This window comes from Mustela putorius, unplaced genomic scaffold, assembly GCF_011764305.1.
Source record: "Mustela putorius furo isolate JIRA1106 unplaced genomic scaffold, ASM1176430v1.1 tig00003853_pilon_pilon_pilon, whole genome shotgun sequence".
Classification (NCBI taxonomy): domain Eukaryota; kingdom Metazoa; phylum Chordata; class Mammalia; order Carnivora; family Mustelidae; genus Mustela; species Mustela putorius.
Window position 1 is genome coordinate 50,591,575 of NW_025422005.1, and position 21,247 is coordinate 50,612,821.

The window sequence follows — 21,247 nt, forward strand, 5'->3', positions numbered from 1 at the left end:
ATTTAAGTGAAATATTCCAAGCTCTTACATGATATAATCTAGTAAGTAATGACCTAAGGATTACTTTATATTCTCTCCTTTATATATACCTCCCCCATCCCTTGCCCTTAAGAGGAGAGAGTGTTACCTTATATTTGTTTTAATGAATTTCCATTCTTGACTCCTTGTACTTCCTTATTGTTCATGTGGATCCTCTGTCCCCAAATTTGTTTTGGGGGTTATTCCTTTCTGACTCCAGTCTACCCCTTTTCGTCCAACACTGTTGACTCATCTGAAAAATCTTGTGCTTCAGTCTTTGGATTGATGTAGATAAGATGAATTTGAGATAATACTGCCAGTTATAAAGGTAGGCTGTATCAACCATACCCTATAGTCTTAGGAGAGGCAGACATTTTTGAGATCTTGTTTCAATATCAACTACAGAATGAAGGCACCATATTTAATCGGTTTTTGAGTGATTCATGTCATTGGTCAATAGATCAAAGGGACATATTAAAAATGATGCCTTTCTATAAGCTGTATTATTACTCAAAGAAAAAAGTGTTGAAAACACTTCCAAAAATCATTAATAGGTAGTTTTTTGACAAACCTGGCCCAAAGTAATTGCAATATATATTTTCAAAAGGATTTTTGCCTTAGTTTTTCATGTCAAAGTTACTTTAAATTACTTACTTTAAATTACAAAGTTACTTTAAATCTTAATTTCAATTAAAACAGCTAATTTTACCTTTTACATTAAGTTTATATAGGTGTTAAAAAATTAAACTTTTCATTCAGCTGGTAGATTAAAATCAAATACCAGCTCTTGGTGTCCTTTTTATGGTGATGTAAAGTAGATTTCTAGTTTACCAGTTTAGATGACCAAACTCATAAAATGACCGGCTTGTTTAATTTGAAAGACAGGAATCATTCACTAGTTGCTGAAAGTCATGAAGTTCATATTATCAGTATAACAAGACTCAGAGTCAAAGATTAAGCTACTGTGACTGGTAGCAGCTATCCCAGTATTTAATTGTTACAGACAAAAGTTTCTTCAGGTAAAGTTACTCTATAATTTATCCCAAATCCCTGGTTGGTTTTTTTGGGTTTTTGGTTTTGGTTTGTAAGTGGAAAATAACTTAGAAACCTGTTTTAAGACTTCACAAACCAGTTATCCATATCTATCTATACCCATTTATTCATTTATTTAATATTGGGCTCTTTGGCCCATACAATGTCAATTTTCATTTTTAAAACTTTGCTAGTTTTGGAACTAGTTCTTGAATCAACTCAAGATTCTCTGTTTCTGTCAATAAAAATTTTTAAAGTCTCACTCAGTAAAATTAGTGTAAACGTTCACATATTTAATAGTACCGTTAAAATAATACTACATTTAAAATGGTTCCAAAATGAATCTATAAATGGTAATATAAATTAAAAAATACAAACTTAAAGTAAATAAATTTAACATTAGCTATGGTATAAATAATAGTAAATGTATAGTGAGTCATTACTTTTGAGTCTTAAAAAAAGATAACAGCATATTACCAGAACATGAGAAACCATGGCCATGATTCTCAAACTTCAGTGATCTACATTTGATACTGTTTTGGCCACCGCATTCTTCAATGAGTAGTAAATTAATGCTAGAATTTCCAGAATTTAGCCCCAAGTCCTGTTTTTCAATAAATCTTTTCACACTCAGTGTTGAATACATGGCTCTCTTCAAATGAGTAAGACAAGTACATTTATTTTAAAGATCCATTTTGCGTAGGCTCATCCGACTGAAGGAATCTCTGGGGAGAAAATGAAAGGATATAAGTATAAATAATTTTTGCATATTCTTTAAACTATGCTTTACATACTTCTTTCTGCAGAGCTATCTCAAAGTTTTGCCATCAGAGTTACTAACTTTCAAGTTACATGTCCATCCTATACATTCTGCTTTATATATTCTGGTTTTATAGATTAAAAGTATATTACAGTAACCACTTTGCCGAGTGCATTGAGCATTTACTCATTTGTCGAATAGGTGTATTAGATATTGTGATGAAACAAGAGCAAAGGAATAAGGGGAGAGATTTCAGGAAAAGATTTGTGATTATTAAAAAGAGAAAGGCAGGTGCTAGTTATTTAAAATTTTAAATCGTAAGAGTTAAGCAGTTCTCAAACTCCTGGGCATTAGGTCTTTTTTATACTTAAAAATTGAGGACCCCAAGAAGCTTTTGAAAGTGGATTCTACATTGATATTCACCATGCTAGAAATTATTAAGGAAATTTTACATTATTTAATAAAATAACCCATTACATGTTACTATAAATAGCACTGTTTTTAAAAACTTGTAAGAATTTTAGGAGAGTGGCATTCTTATTAAATGTCTAGTTCACAGAAAGCCTAAATTCTCATATCTGCTTCTGCATTCAATCTTTCACAATATTCATATTGTATGTAGTCTCTGGAAAACTCTATGGTACTCTTAAGAATGAGAGTGAAAAAAGTGAAAAACCTTTGGTAGAAACCTCACAGGGTTTCTGGGACACCCTTCCATGTGTTCCAAGGTCACACTTTGAGACCGACCACCTTAATAGCTTTTAAGCCTACTGCAAAATAATATTCCGGGTTATGTTAATCAGCAAAATTCAGATTCAATGAAAATGCTATTTTCTAAGTTCTCAAGAAATTAACAGTGAAGAGGATAATGCTCTTCAATACCTCTTAATGTCTTTTTCTCTATTCTGAAACTGATTTCCTTCAGTTTATCCTTCCTCCAATTAAGGTTAAACCCCAAGGCTTAGATCTCCAAGAAAAGTGAGAGTAGGTACAAAAAAGATCATTTTTGAATCTCAAAGCTTGGTTTTCTGATTCCAGGGAAAATACCAGCCCTGAAAGCTAGACCTGTTCACCACACCAGCAGCCCCCCACCAAAGTGTGTTTGATAATTCCAAAATGACAATATTAAGAAAAGCTTGGGGGACTGACCATAATATAGATCACAGAGGAAGGCAAAACTCAGGATTATGGTGTTAAGGGAAAAACTTCTTTAGATTGGAATGATACAATGTTTCCACTAAAATGGGCTGCAAATTTGAAGGAAGCAAGACTAGCATTCCCAAAGGGCCTGACTATGTCAAGGACTCAGTACCCTTTTCCCAGGACCTTGGGCAAGTGAGTTAAGAGGAGGTGGGTAAAGGCAACAAGGAGGAAAAATTCCAAGAAGACTGAAGGGAAGCACAAAGTAGTGGGAACTGGCATTGCTTCCCACTGAGAATTTTAAGAGGAAATGTATCAGTTATAGGATGGTGGATGCAAATTATATTTTGCCAGAGACAGGATTTTTTAATTTAAATTTTAGTTAATATACAGTGCAAATTGGTTTCTAGAGTAGAATTCAGTGATTCATCACTTAAAATACCCAGTGCTCATCATAACGACTGCCATCTTTAATACCCATCCCCCACCTCCTCCATCAACCCTCAGTTTGTTCTCTATCCTTAAGAGAGTCAGGAATTTAGAAAGGCCCCTGTCTCCCTCTGTTATTGTACAGCTACAACAGTGCTCCATGTAGGGGACATGACCTACAGCAGGCACTTAGCAGACCTTCTTTGAATGCATGTGTGATTTATTTTTTTCTACATCACTGCAGAACTGGGACTAATTTCCAGATGATCAAATAGCTCATTTCACTTTTATAGCATGTTATACCATGCACGTACATTCTATTTTCATATAAGCAACTTCAAAGGTCTTCCAGATATTAACTTATTAACAATGTAATAGCTTGACTGTTGTTAGTTTAAAGAAAAGGGTGCTAAAATATTCAGTGGTTATGTATATTTGGGTTTGAAAATGCAAAAAAAAAAAAAAGGGCAGTTAAAGTTTAACAGTTACCATGCCCTCTCCAGAATTCAGGTGCTGTTTTAACACTGTCCTTGGAAATTCACATGCCTAAAATTTAATTTCTATAACAACCTCTTAAAGTAAGTATTATTTCTCACAATTAGTGGAGAAAAATACTCAGTGGGGCCACCTGCTTTAACACAAATATAGAAGAACATACTGTAATATTATTTACTCGTAGGGCCAAGGAAAATGAGTATTTGGCTCTTGATACATTCTAGTAAATTCTGCCATTTAAATAAAGTATAACAGGCCTAAAAGAAATAGTTTTAGGAGGCCAGACTATTGTGTCTTGGTTAGTATGCATATTTAACACAACTTTATTATTCTTTAACACAACTTTATTATTCTCAAATTCAGAAAGAACTGACTTCTATCTTGAAGGTTGATTCATAACAGTTATTCATAACAGGCTAGTTGAACTTTCTAGGTTTCAAGAGACAGTATCTGAAACCAGGTAATAAAATTTACACTAATTCATTATTATTGAACAATCTGAGCGGATTTCATTTTCCTGAAGATATCCAAAATAATAGGAAAAAATGAGCATACCTGTGGCAGGTGACAGGTAATACTGCCTTGTATAACTGAGGGATCTTTCTGTTTATCAGAGGCTGTAAGGCCTCTTTAAGGCGATGATAGTTTCTCTCCAGTTCCCTTTGATACTCCTTTTGATCAGGCCCAATTAGGCTCTTATTTTTTCTTAAGGCATCCTCACACCTAGGAAAAACAGTGTGTTACCAAAAGATTTCTTCTGGCATAGTTTGAAAGCTGGATGCTACTACACATATTCACCATGATGATGTCATTCAGTTTTTCCGTGGAACATTAAATATCCACTCTTGCATTGGGAGTAAGGCAGTGGACAGAGATGAACTTGAGTTCTTTTACACTAACATTCACTTTACAGTCTTCATTTAGTTAAAAATTATATATTTTTTCATGTTAAATCTTGTCATTTTCTCATATATCACCATCAGCCTAAAAGCTCTTTAAGGGATTTTACCCTACTCATTCATGTACCAACAATGGCATCTGGCACAGTGGTCTGCCAATATTCGAATAAGCTGCTTAAATGAATAGTCCTTGGTAACAATCCTTTGTCCAATTTATTCAGATATTTAAGAAAAAGTACCTGGACCCTAACAGATCAAATAGTAGGATGTTAAACAATGTATACATAGCTAGCTGTTTCAAACACTTAACAGAAAAAAAACCCAAAAAAACAAACCAATGTACACCTATCACTAACAGAATTGCAGCTAAGTGACGTTCAGAGGAAAATGTATAGTCTTAAATTTTTTTTTAAAGCTAAAAGCGAAGAGCTTAGCAACTTAAAAAGAACAGAACAAACCTGAAGTCAAATCACAGTCTTTACATACAGAAAACAATCTGCAAATTCTACTAAACATTTTAAGAACGGGCCCCAGTGTAACACAATTATTCTACAGTATGGGGTGGTGAGGTGGAAGTGTATTTCTGAGAAGAGTCTCCAACTCCTATTTCAAGGCTGGGATACCAAAACCTAATGGAACTAAAAAGAAAAAAGTGTATTTTAATTTCCCCATAAACACAGTTGCAAAACTCCAACAAGCAAGACAATAGCAAACTGTTCCACCAATGTCCCACACACCCCTTTGATAACACTCTAAAATCTGTCATGATGAAAATTCAGCATAACAAAAATAGGTGGGAACTTCTTTAACCTAATTCAAAGCATCTACAAAAAACCTGAAAACACTATCCTCGATGGTGAGCATTTTTTCTCCTTTTAAATCAGGAACAAGAAAGTGATGTCCTCTATCATACTGCTATTCAGAACAACATAGTACTGGAGCTTCGAAACATCACTGTAAAAGGGGGAAAAATCCTAAAGATAAATTATTAGAATTAACAAGTGAGTCTGGCAATATCCTCATGTAAAAATATAGAATTCAACTGCACTCTGTACACCAGCAAACAAAATGTAATTCTAAAAGATATTAACAAAAGCATAAAAGTATGAAATGCCAAGGAATAAAATCAAGATATGTAAAGCCTCTACAGAAAATCAAAATATTAAAAAAACAAAAGATCTAAGTAAATGAGAACTAGGTCACATTCACAGACTGGAATAGTCAAGTTCTAAAGAAGTTCCAACTCTCTGCCAACTTATCTACAGATTCAGGTTATTAGTTTTATGGGGGTAGAGAGGTGGAGGGAATGATAAATTGATTCTATATATCAAAAGGAAAAAGGCCCTACTAGATATCAAAGCTGCAGTAATTAAGAGACCATGATATTGGCTCAAGGAGAGAGGAAGAGAACAATGGAAGATAAGATCACAGAAACAGATGCGTACCAACATGAGCACCTGATTTATAATATTTATTATACTTTATAATAATGCCACAAAGCAGAAGATAAAGGGCAATTTTTGAAATAAGTGGTGCTGTGTCAACTGGATATCCATATGGAAAAGAAATCTGACCCCAATTCACACCACATTCAATAAATGATATCCAGATAATCATCAATTATCAGTATGCACAAAAGTCAAACTAATCCACTTGAACCATACTCAAAAATCAACTGCAAGTGGATTTAAAAAAATAAACCATTTTTGCCTTTTCCCCCTTTTGTTTAACCCATATTGAAATTTTAGAGATAACTGACGACTATGACGGGGGCGCCTGGGTGGCTCAGTCAGTTAAGCGTCTGCCTTCAGCTACGGTCATGATCCGAGTCCTCCTAGGATAGAGCCCTGTAGCAAGCTCCTCGCTCCACAGAGAGTCTGCTTCTCCCTCTCCCTCTGTTCTCCCTGTTTGTGTGTGCTCTTTGTCAAATAAAATCTAAAAATAGGGACGCCTGGGTGGCTCAGTTGGTTGGACGACTGCCTTCGGCTCAGGTCATGATCCCGGAGTCCCGGGATCGAGTCCCGCATCAGGCTCCCAGCTCCCTGGGAAGTCTGCTTCGCTCTCTGACCTTCTCCTAGCTCATGCTCTCTCTCACTGTTTCTCTCTCAAATAAATAAATAAAATCTTTAAAAAAAAAATCTAAAAATAAAAATTACTACTACAACTTCACCCAAAAAGTAATCTAAGAAACAAAAAGCAGTAGTCATAAAGAAAAGGCTGAATCCTTTAGCTACATTAAAGAGCTTCTTTTAAAAAAAAAAGTGGTAAGCCCCAAATTCAGATATTTATGATACTTGCAAATAATGAAGTATATATCCAGATTATGTAAATACTCAAAAGTCAGTAAGGAAAAGAATCCATTAGGAAAGCAAAGGACCTGATATGTAACTTTACAGAGAGGAAGGCAAAATGGCTAACAAACACATGACAAGATATTCGACCTCTTGGAAAAAGAGAAATGCAGGGGTGCCTGGGTGGCTCAGTGGGTTGAGCCTCTGCTTTCAGCTCAGGTCATGGTCTTGGGGTCCTGGGATCGAGCCCTACATTGGGTCCTCTGCTCAGCAGGGATCCTGCTCCCCCCTTCTCTGCCTACTTGTGATTTCTCTCTCCATCAAATAAAATCTTAAAAAAAGAGAGAAATGCAAATTTAACCCATAATCCATAATCATACTCATCAAACTGGTAAAAGTTAAACCGTTAGAGAATACAAAGTAGCAGTATAGTTATATAGCAAGATGAACTCTCAAATACCGGTAAGATTTAAATTTGTCTTAAACACTTGGTTTTTAAGTTCTTAAAAGTTTTTAATTTTAACTTTAGTATAGTTAACATATACTTTTATACTGGTTTCAGGTGTACAATATAGTGATTCAACATAGTCTATACATTGCTCAGTGCTGATCATGAAAAATATACTCTTTAATCCTCCTCCCCTCTGGAAACCATCAGTTTGTTCTCCATAATTAAGAGTCCGTTTCTTGGTTTCCCTGACTTCCTCCCTTTTTCCCCCTTTGCTTAATGGTTTCGTTTCTTAAATCCCACATATGAGTGAAATCATGTTGTATTTGTCTTTTTCTGACCAACTTATTTCTCAGTGTTATACTCTCTAGCTCCATCCATGTTGTTGCAAATGCCAAGAATTCATTTTTTTTTTTTTTTATGGCTGAGTAATATTCCGGTGTGTGTGTATATATGTGTGTGTGTGTGTGTGTGTGTATAAACCACCTCTTCTTTATCTGTTCATCTATCTATGAGCATTTGGGCTGCTTCCATAATTTGGCTAATATAAATAATACTACAATAAACACAGAGGTACATGTATCCCTCCGAATTAGTGTTTTTGTGCATTCTTTTTTGGGTAAATACCAGTAGTGCAATTACTGCATCATAGGGTAGTTCTATTTTTAGCTTTCTGAAGAAACTCCATACTGTTTTCCATAATGGCTGCACCAGTTTGCATTCCCATCAGTAATGCACTAGAGTTCCTTTTTCTCCACATCATGGCAAATGGCTGTTGTTTCTTCTGTTGCTGATTTTAGCCATTCTGACAGTTGTGAGGTATAGTTTTCATGTGCGTTTCCCTGATGGTGGTGATGACCTGGATGTCTTCTTTGGAGAAATTCCTATTCATGTCTTCTGCCCATTTTTCAATTGGACTATTTGGGTTTTTTTGGGTGTTGAGTTGTATCATTTCTTTACATATTTTGGATACTTACCCTTTATCAGATACATCATTTGCAAATATCTCCTCCCATTCCACAGATTGCCTTTAGTTTTTGTTGTTTCCTTTGCTGGGCAGAAATGTTTAATTTTAATGTGGTCCCAATAGTTTATTTTTGTTTTTATTTCCCTTGCTTTAGGAAACTTATCTAGAAAAATGTTGCTATGATTGATGTCAAAGAAATTACTGTCTGTACTCTCTTCTAGGATTTTAATGGTTTCGGGTCTCACATTTAGGTCTTTAATCCATTTTGAGTTTATTTTTGTGTGTGGTGAAAAACAGTGGTCCCAATTCACTGCATGTAGCTGTTGGGTTTTCCCAACGCCATTTATTGGAGACTTCTTTCCATGGCATATTCTTTCCTCCTTGCTTAAGACTAACTGACCATGTAATTGTGGGCTTATTTCTGGGTCTTCTATTCTGTTCCATAGATCTATGTGTTTACTTCTGTGCCAATCCCATACTCTTCTGATTACTACAGCATTGTAATATAACTTGAGTCTGGAATTGTGATACCTCCAGTTTTGTTTTTCTAGACAGTTTTGACTATTTGGGGTCCTTTGTGGTTCCATACAAATTTTAGGATTATTTGTTCTAGTTCTGTGAAAAATGCTGTTGGTGAATTGGAAAAGTGAGCAACTCTTGATCTCGAGGTCGTGAGTTGAAGGCACATGCTGAGTACAGAGATTACTTAAAAAACGTTGTGGTTATTTTGGTAGAGACTGCAATAAATCTGTAAAATGCTTTGGGTAGCTGTGTGTGTGTGTGTGTGTGTGTGTGTGCGCGCGCGCGCTTCCATGAGCATTTCCTCTTTCCATTCCTTTGTGTCAACTTCAATTTCTCTTATCAATGCTTAACAGTTTTCAGAGTACAGGTCTTTCACCTCTTTGGTTTATTCCTGGGTATTTTATTGGTTTTTTGTGCAACTGTAAATGAGACTGCTTTTCTAATTTCTCTTTCTGCTGCTTCATTATTAATGTATAAAAATATAGATTTCTGTACATTGATTCTGCACCCTGAAACTTCACTGAATTCATCTATCAGTTCTAGTAGTTTTTTGGTGGTGATATTAGGATTTTCTATATATAGTATCATGTCATCTGCAAACAGTGCAAGTTTTACTTCTTCCTTACCAATTTATGTTATGTTTGTTCCCTCTAGACCTACCTTGTTGAGGGTTTTTAATCAAGAATGGATGTTGTACTTTGTCAAATACTTTTTGTGCATTTATTGAAATGATCCTATGATTTTTATCCTCTCTTATCAATGTGATGTATCATGTTGATTGATTTCAGAATACTGAACCACCATTGCATTCCAGGAATAAATTCCACCAGATTGTGGCAAATGATTTTTTAAAACATATTGTTGGATTCAGTTTAATAGTATTTTGCTGAGGATTTTTGCATGTATGTTCATCAGATATTAGCCTGTGGTTCTTTTTGTGGTGTTTATCTGGGTTTAGTATCAGGGTAATGCCGCCTCATAGAATGATTTCAGAAGTTCTCCTTCCTCTTCTATTTTTTGGAATAGTTTGAGAACAGATATTCCTTAAACGTTTGGTAGAATTCACTTGTGAAGCCATCCAGTCCTAGACTTTTGTCTGTTGGGAGTTTCTTTGTTATGGATTCAATTTCATTGCTGGTAATCAGTGTGCTCAAATTTTCTATTTCTTCCTGCTTCAGTTTTGGTAGGTTGTTATGTTCCTAGGAATTTATCCATTTCTTCCAAGGTTTTCAAATTTGTTGACACGTAATTTTTCATAATATTTTCCTTTAATTATTTATATTTCTGTGGTATTGGTTGTTACTTGTCCTCTTTCATTTATGATTTTGCTTATTTGACTCCTCTCTTTTTTCTTCTTGCTGCATCTGTGTGAAAATTGATCAATTCTGATCTTTTCAAAGGACCAGTTTCTGGTTTTATTGATCTATTGTTTGAGTTTCCATATCATTTATCTCTGCTCTAATCTTTATTACTTCCTTCCTTTCTGCTGGTTGGGGGTTTTATTTGTTCTTTTTCCAGCTCCTTTATGTATAATGGCTCACACACCTTGGGAAAAACGTGGCATTATCTGGCTGAAGTTAAACCCACGAACCAACACTACTTTTAGGTTTATAACTCCTGGAAAATCTCTTGTCAATTCAGAAACAGAGGAATATTTGAGTAGTACTCTTTGTAACTAAAAACAAAAACACAGGAAACCACCAAATATCCACTAACAGAAAAATTAATAAATCAGGGCATATTCATACAACATAAGATATAAAAATAGATCGAAGAAACATTATGGGTATATCTCACAAACACTGAAGACAGCAAGTCACAGAATTATATTCACTATCCATTTATATAAACAACATGCAAAATGAAGTAGTGTATTAAAGAATAATACTCATTTATAATAAAACAATACAGACAATAAAGTAAATAATATGAAATTCACAATAGTGGTTACCTCTAAAGGAAAGAAGAGATGCTATCAGAGAAGAACATTTGAGGTGGAGATCTCAAAGCAAAGAGAACGCTATTTCTTAGGCAGGGTGGGTAGGTACGTGATTTTTTTCCTGTTCTTTAATAGCAAATAATATAAATACTATACTGAATCTATTCAAGATTTAATGAAAACAAGTTTTAAAAGATAAACCCCAAAATATAAAAAGTGAACACATACAAAAGTTTTCATTGTTTTTAGGAATAAATCATGCAAAGTATTTAAAGTACCATTTAAACTGATTAACAACAGACACCCTACCTAAACGGCATTGTTTAAAGCAAAGTACACTTAAATACTTGACACTTTTAATACTTAGAAACTTTTTGCAATGCACGATGTATTAAGGGCCAATAAAAATGTACTTTGCCTCAGTCATCTCAGATTAAAATTTTAACAAAAGAAAAAAGGAGGTACAGCCACTGTGGAAAATAGAGGTTCCTCAAAAAATTAAAAACAGAAATACCATATGATCCAATAATTTCACTACGGAGTATTTACCTAAAGAAAATGAAAACACTAATTTGTAAAGATACTTGCATCCCAATGTTTACTGTAGCATTATTTACACTAGCCAAGATATGGAAGCAACCTAAGTGTCCACTGATAGATAAATGGATAAAGAAGATGTGATACACACAGACACACACAAACACACACAGACACACAGACACACACACACACAGGAATATCACTCAGCCATAAAAAGGAGGATATCTTGCCATTTGTAACAACATGAGTGGGCGTAGAGGGTATTTTCCTAGGTGGAATAAGTCCCAGAATCAGACCTACAAATACAGAGAACAAACTAATGGTTGCCAGGGGGAAGTGCAGTAGAGGTAAAGGGGATTGGGAGACACATGCTTTCCTTTATGCAATGAGTAGGTCACAGGCATAAAAGGCCCAGCTTAGGGAGCATAGTCAATGGTATTGTTCTAGTGTACGATGACAGACAGTAGCTACACCTGTGAGCACAGCATAAGGTATGTTATACCCTGGAAACTAATGTAACATTGTGTGCCAACTATACTCAAGAAAAAAAAAAAAAAAAGAAAAAAAAAAAAGAAAGATCCAATGCACTGGTGAATCACAGCACACTTAAATTCAACTATTTGATAAAATAATATAATCATTATAAAGTTTTAACTTTAACTGAAAAATAAAAAGATTATATATATATACTGTGAGCTTTATAAACATGTCCATATGATATAAAAAATAAAATGTAACACAAAAATTAAAAAGATAGCATGAGTTGAACAAAACAGTAACAAAAATGGCTGTAACTTTCTTGATAAGGTTTATATCATGTAGAGGGTTTTCTTTTTGTCATTTAAGAAGAAAACCTTCTCTCCAGTTGGTAATACTTAAAAAGACCAGCAGACTACAGAAATTCATCACCTTATCAACAACATACATGAGGAGGAGGACATGTGATTTAAAATGTAGTCAAAACAACAGCATAAAAAGAAATAACTGTCTCTGCTTAAATGTCTAGGATCTAAACTAGTATGTATTGTTCCAAGATCATCTGGCACACAAAGATAGCAGGGTGTTTTTGGTTGTTATCCAAAACTTCCCTAATAATAAAAATAATGCTAGGGATGCCTGGGTCACTCACTGGGTTAAGCCTCTGCTTTTGGCTCAGGTCATGATCTCAGGGTCCTGGGATCGAGCCCCGCATCGGGCTCTTTGCTTGGCGGGGAGTCTGCTTCCCCCCGCAATCTCCACGCTGCCTGCCTGCCTGCCTCTCTGCCTACTTGAGATCTCTGTCAAATAAATAAATAAATAATCTTAAAAAAAAACAATGCTAGAAATCAGTCAATTCTACAAGTATAAAGTAGATTTCTTTATTTTACCACCACAGTTCATCTACTCCATACATTAGAAGCTATGTTTCCTGTTGTCTCCTAAAACCAAACTTAGAAGATAATCTGGCCTAATAATAAGATTCTGGAATCTCAGATTTCCAATGAAACTTTCTGAAGCCTTTTAAAAGACAGTCACCATGTTCAGGTGGGAGAAGCTGACAAGAATTCATGACAGCTATTGCAATGAGTATGGGGGAAATTCCATTCTAAAATACTTGAACGTGTTAGCATTCCTCATAATTTTCTGATGACAAAACAGATGTGATATTATTTCTAACCCTGATAAAGCTGTTCAGTGACTGACTTGATAAGAGAAACCACAACAAGGAGTCAAAGACCGGGTTCCAAAGCCACGTTGTTAGGTGACCATCACATCATTTCCTGAATGGTACACAAGGCTCTCTTACGGTCCAGTCTAGGTTGACTTACCCTGTAACCGACTGCTTGTCTTTACAGAGTTACAAAACTTTACAGAGTTCCAGCTTCATTAAACTATTCACCTTTCTCAGAACAGTCTCTAAACTTTGTGCATAATGTGCTTTTTTCTTTTCTATTAAGTAGACCCTTCTCCTCCACGTTTCTGCCTGAAAAACTAATACTCATCCTTCAAGGTCTGTATCAAATGTCGAATTCTCTGGGAAACCTTCCCGGGCATCCCCCTGTAAAATTAATCATTCCCTCTACTGTCAAGCTTACAGTGTTGGTAAAGCAGAAATCAGTCTCAAGCTGATAAATGACTGTTTGTTTCCTATTGTTTCAAAATTTAATATCTACCAAACACCTATTTATTATGTGCCAAGTATTATCTGTGCAGAAGAGAGTTAACTGCAGGCCTGAGACTGGTATCCTTCAAAGGCCTATTTGCAAGGTGGGTCCTTGGTTAGCAGCTGGGAGTTGGGATTTTGGGAGGTAATCATTTTCAGAAGATAAGAGTGGCTCACTGTGCCTACACTATTTATACAAACATGGCTTCTGCTGAACACCTGCTTTCAGGATTCTGGTATCTGCCAAGGAGAAGGTGCCCACAGGAATAGCCCCCAACAACAATCTGGGCACGGAGTTCCTAGTGAGCTTCTGGGTCAACATTTCACACACGCTATCCCAGCTCACGGACGGAGGAGTCAGGGGCTCCTGTGTGAATCCCGAGAGAGGATTTCAGAGCCCACACCTAGAGCCCCCCAGGCTTAAGCACAGTGCCTTTTCTCTGTGAGTATTTTACTTTGTCCCTTTCCATAGAAATCAATCAGTGTGACTACAGCTATACGCAGACTCCTATGAGTCCTCCTACAGCATTAAAACTGGGGGTGTCCCGGGGACCCTGAGACACCCATATGTTATTTCACCTAACGTGCACACCTCCCTCTGGGAAGGAGATTATTACTATCATCCATATTTAATAGATTAGAAAATCAAGGATCACAGAGATTAAGTGACCTGAAATAGGACACACAATGACAGAGACAAGATCTGAACACAAATTTGCTGCTTCCAAGTTTGTTGCTTGTGTGTTTCCTGAGGGAAGGGAAGCAAAAACTTTCACACTGAAGGTTCACAATAAACAACAACTCTCAGGTTAAACAGCTAAATAGTCTAATAGTTTCATGTTAAAAAAAATTGGGGGACTACACTTCTCTAATCTTTAAAACTAAAAATATGGCAATATAAAGTTTTAGAGGTGGGGGGGACATACACCCTGAAGGAATAGTAAGTCATGCACAAACTGCTCCTCATCGTTAGCAACTTTCCTAGATTTTTCTCCCTTCAATGGTCCCTTAAGCCCCCACACCATTCTGTGGTTTGGACATTCACAATTTGAGGGTCTTTATGCAGGATGCCTTCAGTACCTTTTAGTAAAGTCTTTGAAGCACAGTCGTAGTTTATTATGATGTCTGAAGAGCTTTGGGTCACTGGGTATTTCAGACAGAAAAACCTGGGCAACTTCCAAAGGCCCCTGTAAAATAAGAAAATAAAAGTGTGTTTTTGTCTTCTCTAAAATCAGAGGGAGAATATGCCTAAATGATTTTTTCTTAGCACTGAGATGGCTGCATTTAAGCTTAATGCGTCTATGTCTATATTGAAACTTCTCAGGGCACCCGGACAACTCAGTCAGTTAAGCATCAGACTCTGGTTCAGGTCATGATCTCAGGGTCATGAGATCGAATCTGCTGTCCTGCTGTGGCTCAGCAAGGAGTCCGCTAGAGATCTCTCCCTCCCTCTCTCTACCTCTGCCTCTCCCCACCCTTGAGTGTACTCCCTCTCTCTAAAATAAGTACATCTTTAAGAACAAAATACAAAAAAAACCTTCTCAGACAGATTCTGGCCATATATATTAAGCTTCTCCTAATGCCAAATCTATATGCATAGGTACTGTAATTAAATTGTTGAGTATTTTTCAATGAAAAAGAGTAGGAGTGCAAGGACTATTATATTCATCAATGCATTTTTGCCTTATACATTTTACATTCCTTAATTTACCCTGGATGCAATCAGTTGTCAAGCCACTGGTTATCAGATACTTGATTCTGCCAAAATAGCTCCCCTCAATATTCCAAATGTGTTCTAACACTGCAAATTAAAGATGATCCCTTGGAATGTTGCATCATTTGGAAGTAAAACCCCAAAATCATTTGTGTTTTGAGGGGTAAAGGTATTAAAAATATTTGTTTCTACTTTGGGAGGACACTTTTTGGCTTTGTTTAACCTAAAATATAGGTAAGATATGTGATATGAGTTCTTACTTGAAGTCTTTCTGGATTTTCCCTTACCCTAGAATATTTCCTAATCATCAGTAAGAGAATTTGAATGAACCCACTACAAGGAGATAACGGGATGGCTCCTAATCTGCATATAACAAAGCAACAATTGTATCTTATGTTCATATATTATCAAAATTTTCAAAGCGATTCCACATTACTTATTTCCTCTTCATGACTCACTGTGAAGGAGAGCTGGAGAAGATAATCTCAGGGAGTATCTAAGGAAGCAGGCATTCACATGTACCGACTGAGCTCTAAAAACAAGACTTTTTTAGATCACGTTCTTTCAGTACAAGGTTTTAAAGGAAAGGCCATGTCAAGAGAATCAGTTCCTTCTTAACAGAATGTTTAAGAACTGATAAGCAGGGTGCCTGGGTGGCTCAGTGGGTTAAGCCTCTGCCTTCAGCTTGGGTCATGATCTCAGGGTCCTGGGATCAAGCCCCACATCAGGCTCTCTGCTGAGAGCCTGCTTCCCCCACTCTTTCTGCCTGCTTCTCTACTTGTGATCTCTATCAAATAAATAAATAAAATCTTAAAAAAAAAAAAACAGATAAGTAGAAAAATACAAGCAGCACAGAGGGCAGCATGAAAACCTTAATAACTGCATCTATACTAAAAAGATTTTTTTCAGGGCGCCTGGGTGGCTCAGTGGGTTAAGCCGCTGCCTTCGGCTCAGGTCATGATCTCAGAGTCCTGGGATCGAGTCCCACATCGGGCTCTCTGCTCAGCAGAGAGCCTGCTTCTCTCTCTCTCTCTCTGCCTGCCTCTCCATCTACTTGTGATTTCTCTCTGTCAAATAAATAAATAAAATCTTTAAAAAAAAAAAAAAAGATTTTTTTCAGTCTATCTTCATTTATACTTTGTGTCTTTTGCAAACAGCTCCTAACATGTATCTCTTTCCACTTAATCTGATACTGGTGGCCTTTGTGAAACATACTCATGGAATCATTTCCAATTCCATTTATGCCTGAAATCATGGAGGACCACGTACCTGATTCACCGTTGTGCCTACAGACCCCTGAAGCACCATCTGAAGCATTTTGGGGTCCGCTGGATCCTGATGTGTTGCAAATGCCAACTCCTGGGTCTTTTTCTGCATGTCCTCAATGGCAACTTCAATTGGAGTTAAGATGATCTGGGTGAAATAACATCTGTTAGGTCAATGCGCTGACCGAAAACTATTTAATGAGCCTGACAGAGAATCTTTTTTTTTTTTTTTTTTTAAAGTGGAAATGAACTATAAACTGTTTTCTAATAACAGAAATCCAAACTTTAGATTCCTAAATGGGTGAAAAAAAAAAACCCAAAACCCATCCTTTTAAAGCATAAGCGAGGATAAACTAGGGATTTAGAAAAGAAGCCCAAATTAATGACTCAAGAATGGGCAAAGTTGGGGGTGCCTGGGTGGCTCAGAGGGTTAAAGCCTCTGCCTTCAGCTCGGGTCATGATCCCAGGGTCCTGGGATCAAGCCCCACATCGGGCTCTCTCCTTGGTGGGGAGTCTGCTTCCTCCTCTCTCTCTGCCTGCCTCTCTGCCTACTTGTGATCTCTCTCTCTGTCAAATAAATAAATAAAATCTTTAAAAAAAAAAAAAAAAAAAAAAAGAATGGGCAAAGTTCGCTGATGCTGCCATGTGAGGGGCGGGACAAGATAACACACCCACACAGTTCTCACGAGGCACCCGTGTCTTTGTTTTGCTCATCCTATTCCTATCTGGGGACTTACCTCCTCTTTGTGGGTGACATTGACCCTTGTCTTAATATAAGGGAAGGCATGAGAAGTAGTCAGAATGGTCTTCCGTTTAAACTGTTCATGAAGTTCCCCATGGGCACGGCCGTCTAAAGTGAAGGGCGTACAGTACATGAAACGGCGAAGATTATAGTTCTTGTCAAAATAGGTGATTCTGTCCTTCATCTCATACGTGTCAAAGTACGGCTCCACATAGGTAATCTGAATGTATGCCTGGGGGGGGGAAAAAGGCCTTCATTTTCTCACTGTTAAATCATCATTCAGTCCTTTTCCCGAAAATCATGGTCTCAGAGTTGCTCCTACAGGGCATTTGCTGTCATCCGCCATACCTTGTTAGGGTCTAATTTACACTTGTCTACAGGGTTAGAGTCCTTGATTACTTCCAAGACATCCTCTCCAAATCTTTCTCCATAAAATCCCTACAACAGAAGCAAAAGAAACCTTTTACATGAAGTTAACATCAAGTGAAGAACAGCGAAGGCCTCTGAGCACGAGGTCATTTAGTGAGTTCTTGTATAACCGTCTGAATAATTATAAAATAATTATTTAGGTTCACAAAAATTGTTTGTTAGTCTATTTATTTGATATTATTCACATCTACTCACTTTTTTTTTTTTTAAGATTATTTATTTATTTATTTGACAGAGAGAGAGAGAGATCACAAGTAGATGGAGAGGCAGGCAGGGAGAGAGAGAGAGAGAGGGAAGCAGGCTCCCCACTGAGCAGAGAGCCCGATGTGGGACTCGATCCCAGGACCCCAAGACCATGACCTGAGCCGAAGGCAGCGGCTTTAACCCACTGAGCCACCCAGGCGCCCCACATCTACTCACTTTAACACAAAATAGAACAATTTTCCACAGTGGAAGTACAGGATTCCGTAAGAGATTCTCAATAAAAAGGGAACAAAAAGCAGAGACAAAAGAAATTCGGTATCTTTGACGTATAGGATCTTACTTTTATTGGATGTGGCCTGATTTTGCAGACATGGGTCAATGAACCAAAAATCATTTTTATGAATGATTTAATAGTCCAGAATTTTCAAATAAAAGTGCTGATCTGCCGAAAGTTTTACACTGGTTTCAATTTTGAAAAGGCAACCCAGTCAACAATGTAGTGACTTCCGTGAGCAGCACAGGCAACAGAGGGGGCTATTCCACAGGAAAAATTACATCTGAATCTTCAAAGGAGAAGCCCTACTCTTCCCTCAAAGATAGTTTTTTAACAATAGAGTAAATTTGGAAAACATTGTGTCAATGTTTCCCAAAACTTACTTAGCTCTTGAAAAATAAGAAGTCACACTTTAAGCCAATTTATGGAAGGTGAGCCCAGGGAAGTCACCAATAAGAATACAACATTCAAGAAATTAAGAGGAGCTGAGAATTAAACCCAGAACACGGCCTCTCAAACTCTCATGTGAATACAAGTCAGCCGGGGATCTTGTTAAAATGGAGATTTTAATTCAGAATATCTGGAGCAGGGTCTGAGATTCTACATTTCAGTCTCCGAGATGATGCCGGTACTGCTGGTCCATGGCTGCATTTTGAGTAAAATGAATAAGGAGAGGTTGGAAAGAGTAACTATGGCAGGAAAGACTGGAAAATGCCATAAATAAGAAAATTAGACATTCATAGTGAAAATGAAGTTTAAAGGTTAAGGGAATTTAAGAAGTATTTTTCAGGGTATGATTTCAGGCTTTTAATTTCTAAAGGATTCTCATTGGGAATCAGGCCAAAGAAATAATGCACTTGAATCAGAAATTTCTAGGGACCCCAATTTCATCATTAGTTGTTACTTAATTCCTTATGCATTTTTCTGCAAAATATAGGTAATACTATACATTTCTCTATAAATTACAGTAACTCTGAAGGCTGTGGGGTATCTAAAATATGTTTGAAGATAGAGCCACAAAAAAAAGTTAGTATTATTTTACTGTTGCCATTAAAGATTTGAAGGAATAGAAAGAATATTACTGTAGCTACCAAAAAAATGCTTATTCTCCAAAGGAGTAGTTTATTTAGCAGGATCTGGCTTATTAAACAATTTGATCTGGATCTGAAAGTCTATGCATCATAGAGAATACAAATTTAAGATGACATTTAGGGATGCCTGGGTGGCTCAGTTGATTAAGTGTCTGCCTTCAGTTCAGGTCATAATTGAGCTCAGTTCCTGGGATCGAGTCCCACATTGGGCTCCTTGTTGAGTGAGGAGCCTGCTTCTCCCCCTGCCTGCTGCTCCCTTTGCTGGACTCCCTCTCTCTCTGTCTTTCTGACAAATAAATAAAATCTTAAATTAAAATAAATAAATAAATAAGACATTCATAAACTACCACAGCATTCACCTCCAATCTGTGAGAGATCTCTGCAAGTTTGGTTATTGCAGGCTCCTTGTAAACAAATTCCTGTTCATCCAAATCCCCAAACTTGGTTCCATAAAAACCAACACGAAAATAGGTGCCAAACATCCGCTTACCATCCTAGGTGTAGGAAAACAAAGAAACATTAATACAAAGTTTTTTTTTGTTTTTCATATCACATTTACATCGCTATAGCATAAAATTCTCAAAACACTGCAAAAAGATTTCATTCAAAATTACAAAATTTTATTGTCTCTCAAATGAAGGTAAAAATGAAGTAAATATTCTTTCTTTTTCATTACTTTTAATAAATAACGTTCTGCAATTAGGGCTTTTTTCAAGCGACTAAATCACATATGGTTTATGTTTTTCAGAGTTTGTACCAAGTGATTACCTCACATTGGTCTATGTTTTTAAGTCTCTATACTTTTGAGATAAATTAACTTATTTTCCTTATTGCAAGAAAAGATGCTTGGTAGAACATGAACTGTGTTTTAATTATTCTGAAATTACAGCATACTAAATAAAGTGAAATTTAAAAATAACACTAACATTCTTAGTTAGCATTTGCCTTTATACAATCCTTATACATGTAAGCAATGAGATCATAAAAGTCAGGAGCCAAGTACATAGCACCTGGCATGGAGGAGACAGCCGGTAAATGGCAAGACCATCCAGGAGTCCTGAAGCAAACAACTTGCAGTGGGTGTCATTCTGGCAATAAAAATACTTCTTTGTGGAAGAGTATCGAAATATGGAAGAGTAAGGGAAAAGTGTGTGAAAGATGAAAAGAAAACAATCTGACACGAGTTGGTTACTCTAAAGTCCCCAAACCACCCCGTGCATCCATTAACCACACATTCAAGTACAAAGTACAGAGACCATCTGAACTCTTACACAAAGCATTTTGAGAACACATTCCTTCAATAAAGATAAAATACTTGGAAGCTTTCTGTGCAATTCTTACAATTTATTTACAAAGATGTTTCAGAAGGGGGCGCCTTGGTGGTGCTGTTGGTTAAGCATCTGATGCTTGGTTTCGGCTCAGGTCTCCATCTCAGGGTCATTAGATGGAGCCCCGTGCTGGGCCTATGGAATTCGCTCTCAGAATTCTCTTTAATTCTCAGGGCATCTGGGTGGCTCATTCATTTAAGCATCTGGCTTCAGCTCAGGTCGTGATCCCAGAGTTCTGGGACTGAGCCCCACGTGAGGCTCCCTGCTCAGCGGGGAGCCGGCTTCTCCCTCTCCTCCCCACTCATGCTCTCTCTGTCACTATTTGTATCTCCCTCTAAGTAAATTTAAAAAAAAAAAAATCTTAGAAAAAAAAAAAAAGATTGTCTCTCTCCCTCTGCCCCAAATAAATAAATATTTTTTAAAAATTAGGATGTTTCAGAAGGATGTTGTGGTAGTGCCTATATACACAGCCACATGTAAGTATTTAAAAACCTCAGAATTCTCTTTAAGCCTAATGTGTCTTACACTCACTTTTCCTACTGAGTTCTTACTAGAAAGGCTGAAGGACATGTAAAAT

General features: G+C 36.7%; 1 protein-coding gene across 13 annotated transcripts in view; it reads right to left on the reverse strand.

The window, feature by feature from the left end:
* Window positions 1-1,161: 1,161 nt before the first annotated feature.
* Window positions 1,162-21,247, reverse strand: part of DOCK7 (dedicator of cytokinesis 7) — a 221,160-nt gene continuing 201,074 nt past the window's right edge. For 8 of the 13 annotated variants that reach the window (XM_045064650.1, XM_045064648.1, XM_045064647.1 and 5 more), the window contains 7 exons: window positions 19,702-19,827; window positions 17,693-17,782; window positions 17,340-17,576; window positions 16,607-16,750; window positions 14,704-14,810; window positions 4,430-4,597; window positions 1,162-1,775 (listed from right to left, as the gene is read on the reverse strand). In XM_045064650.1, the coding sequence (XP_044920585.1) occupies window positions 1,733-1,775; window positions 4,430-4,597; window positions 14,704-14,810; window positions 16,607-16,750; window positions 17,340-17,576; window positions 17,693-17,782; window positions 19,702-19,827 (915 nt within the window). In that variant the 3' untranslated portion in view covers window positions 1,162-1,732. Of the gene's footprint in view, window positions 1,776-4,429; window positions 4,598-14,703; window positions 14,811-16,606; window positions 16,751-17,339; window positions 17,577-17,692; window positions 17,783-19,701; window positions 19,837-21,247 lie in introns of all 13 variants that reach the window. The other 5 variants (XM_045064651.1, XM_045064649.1, XM_045064646.1 and 2 more) reach the window with 1 other exon arrangement.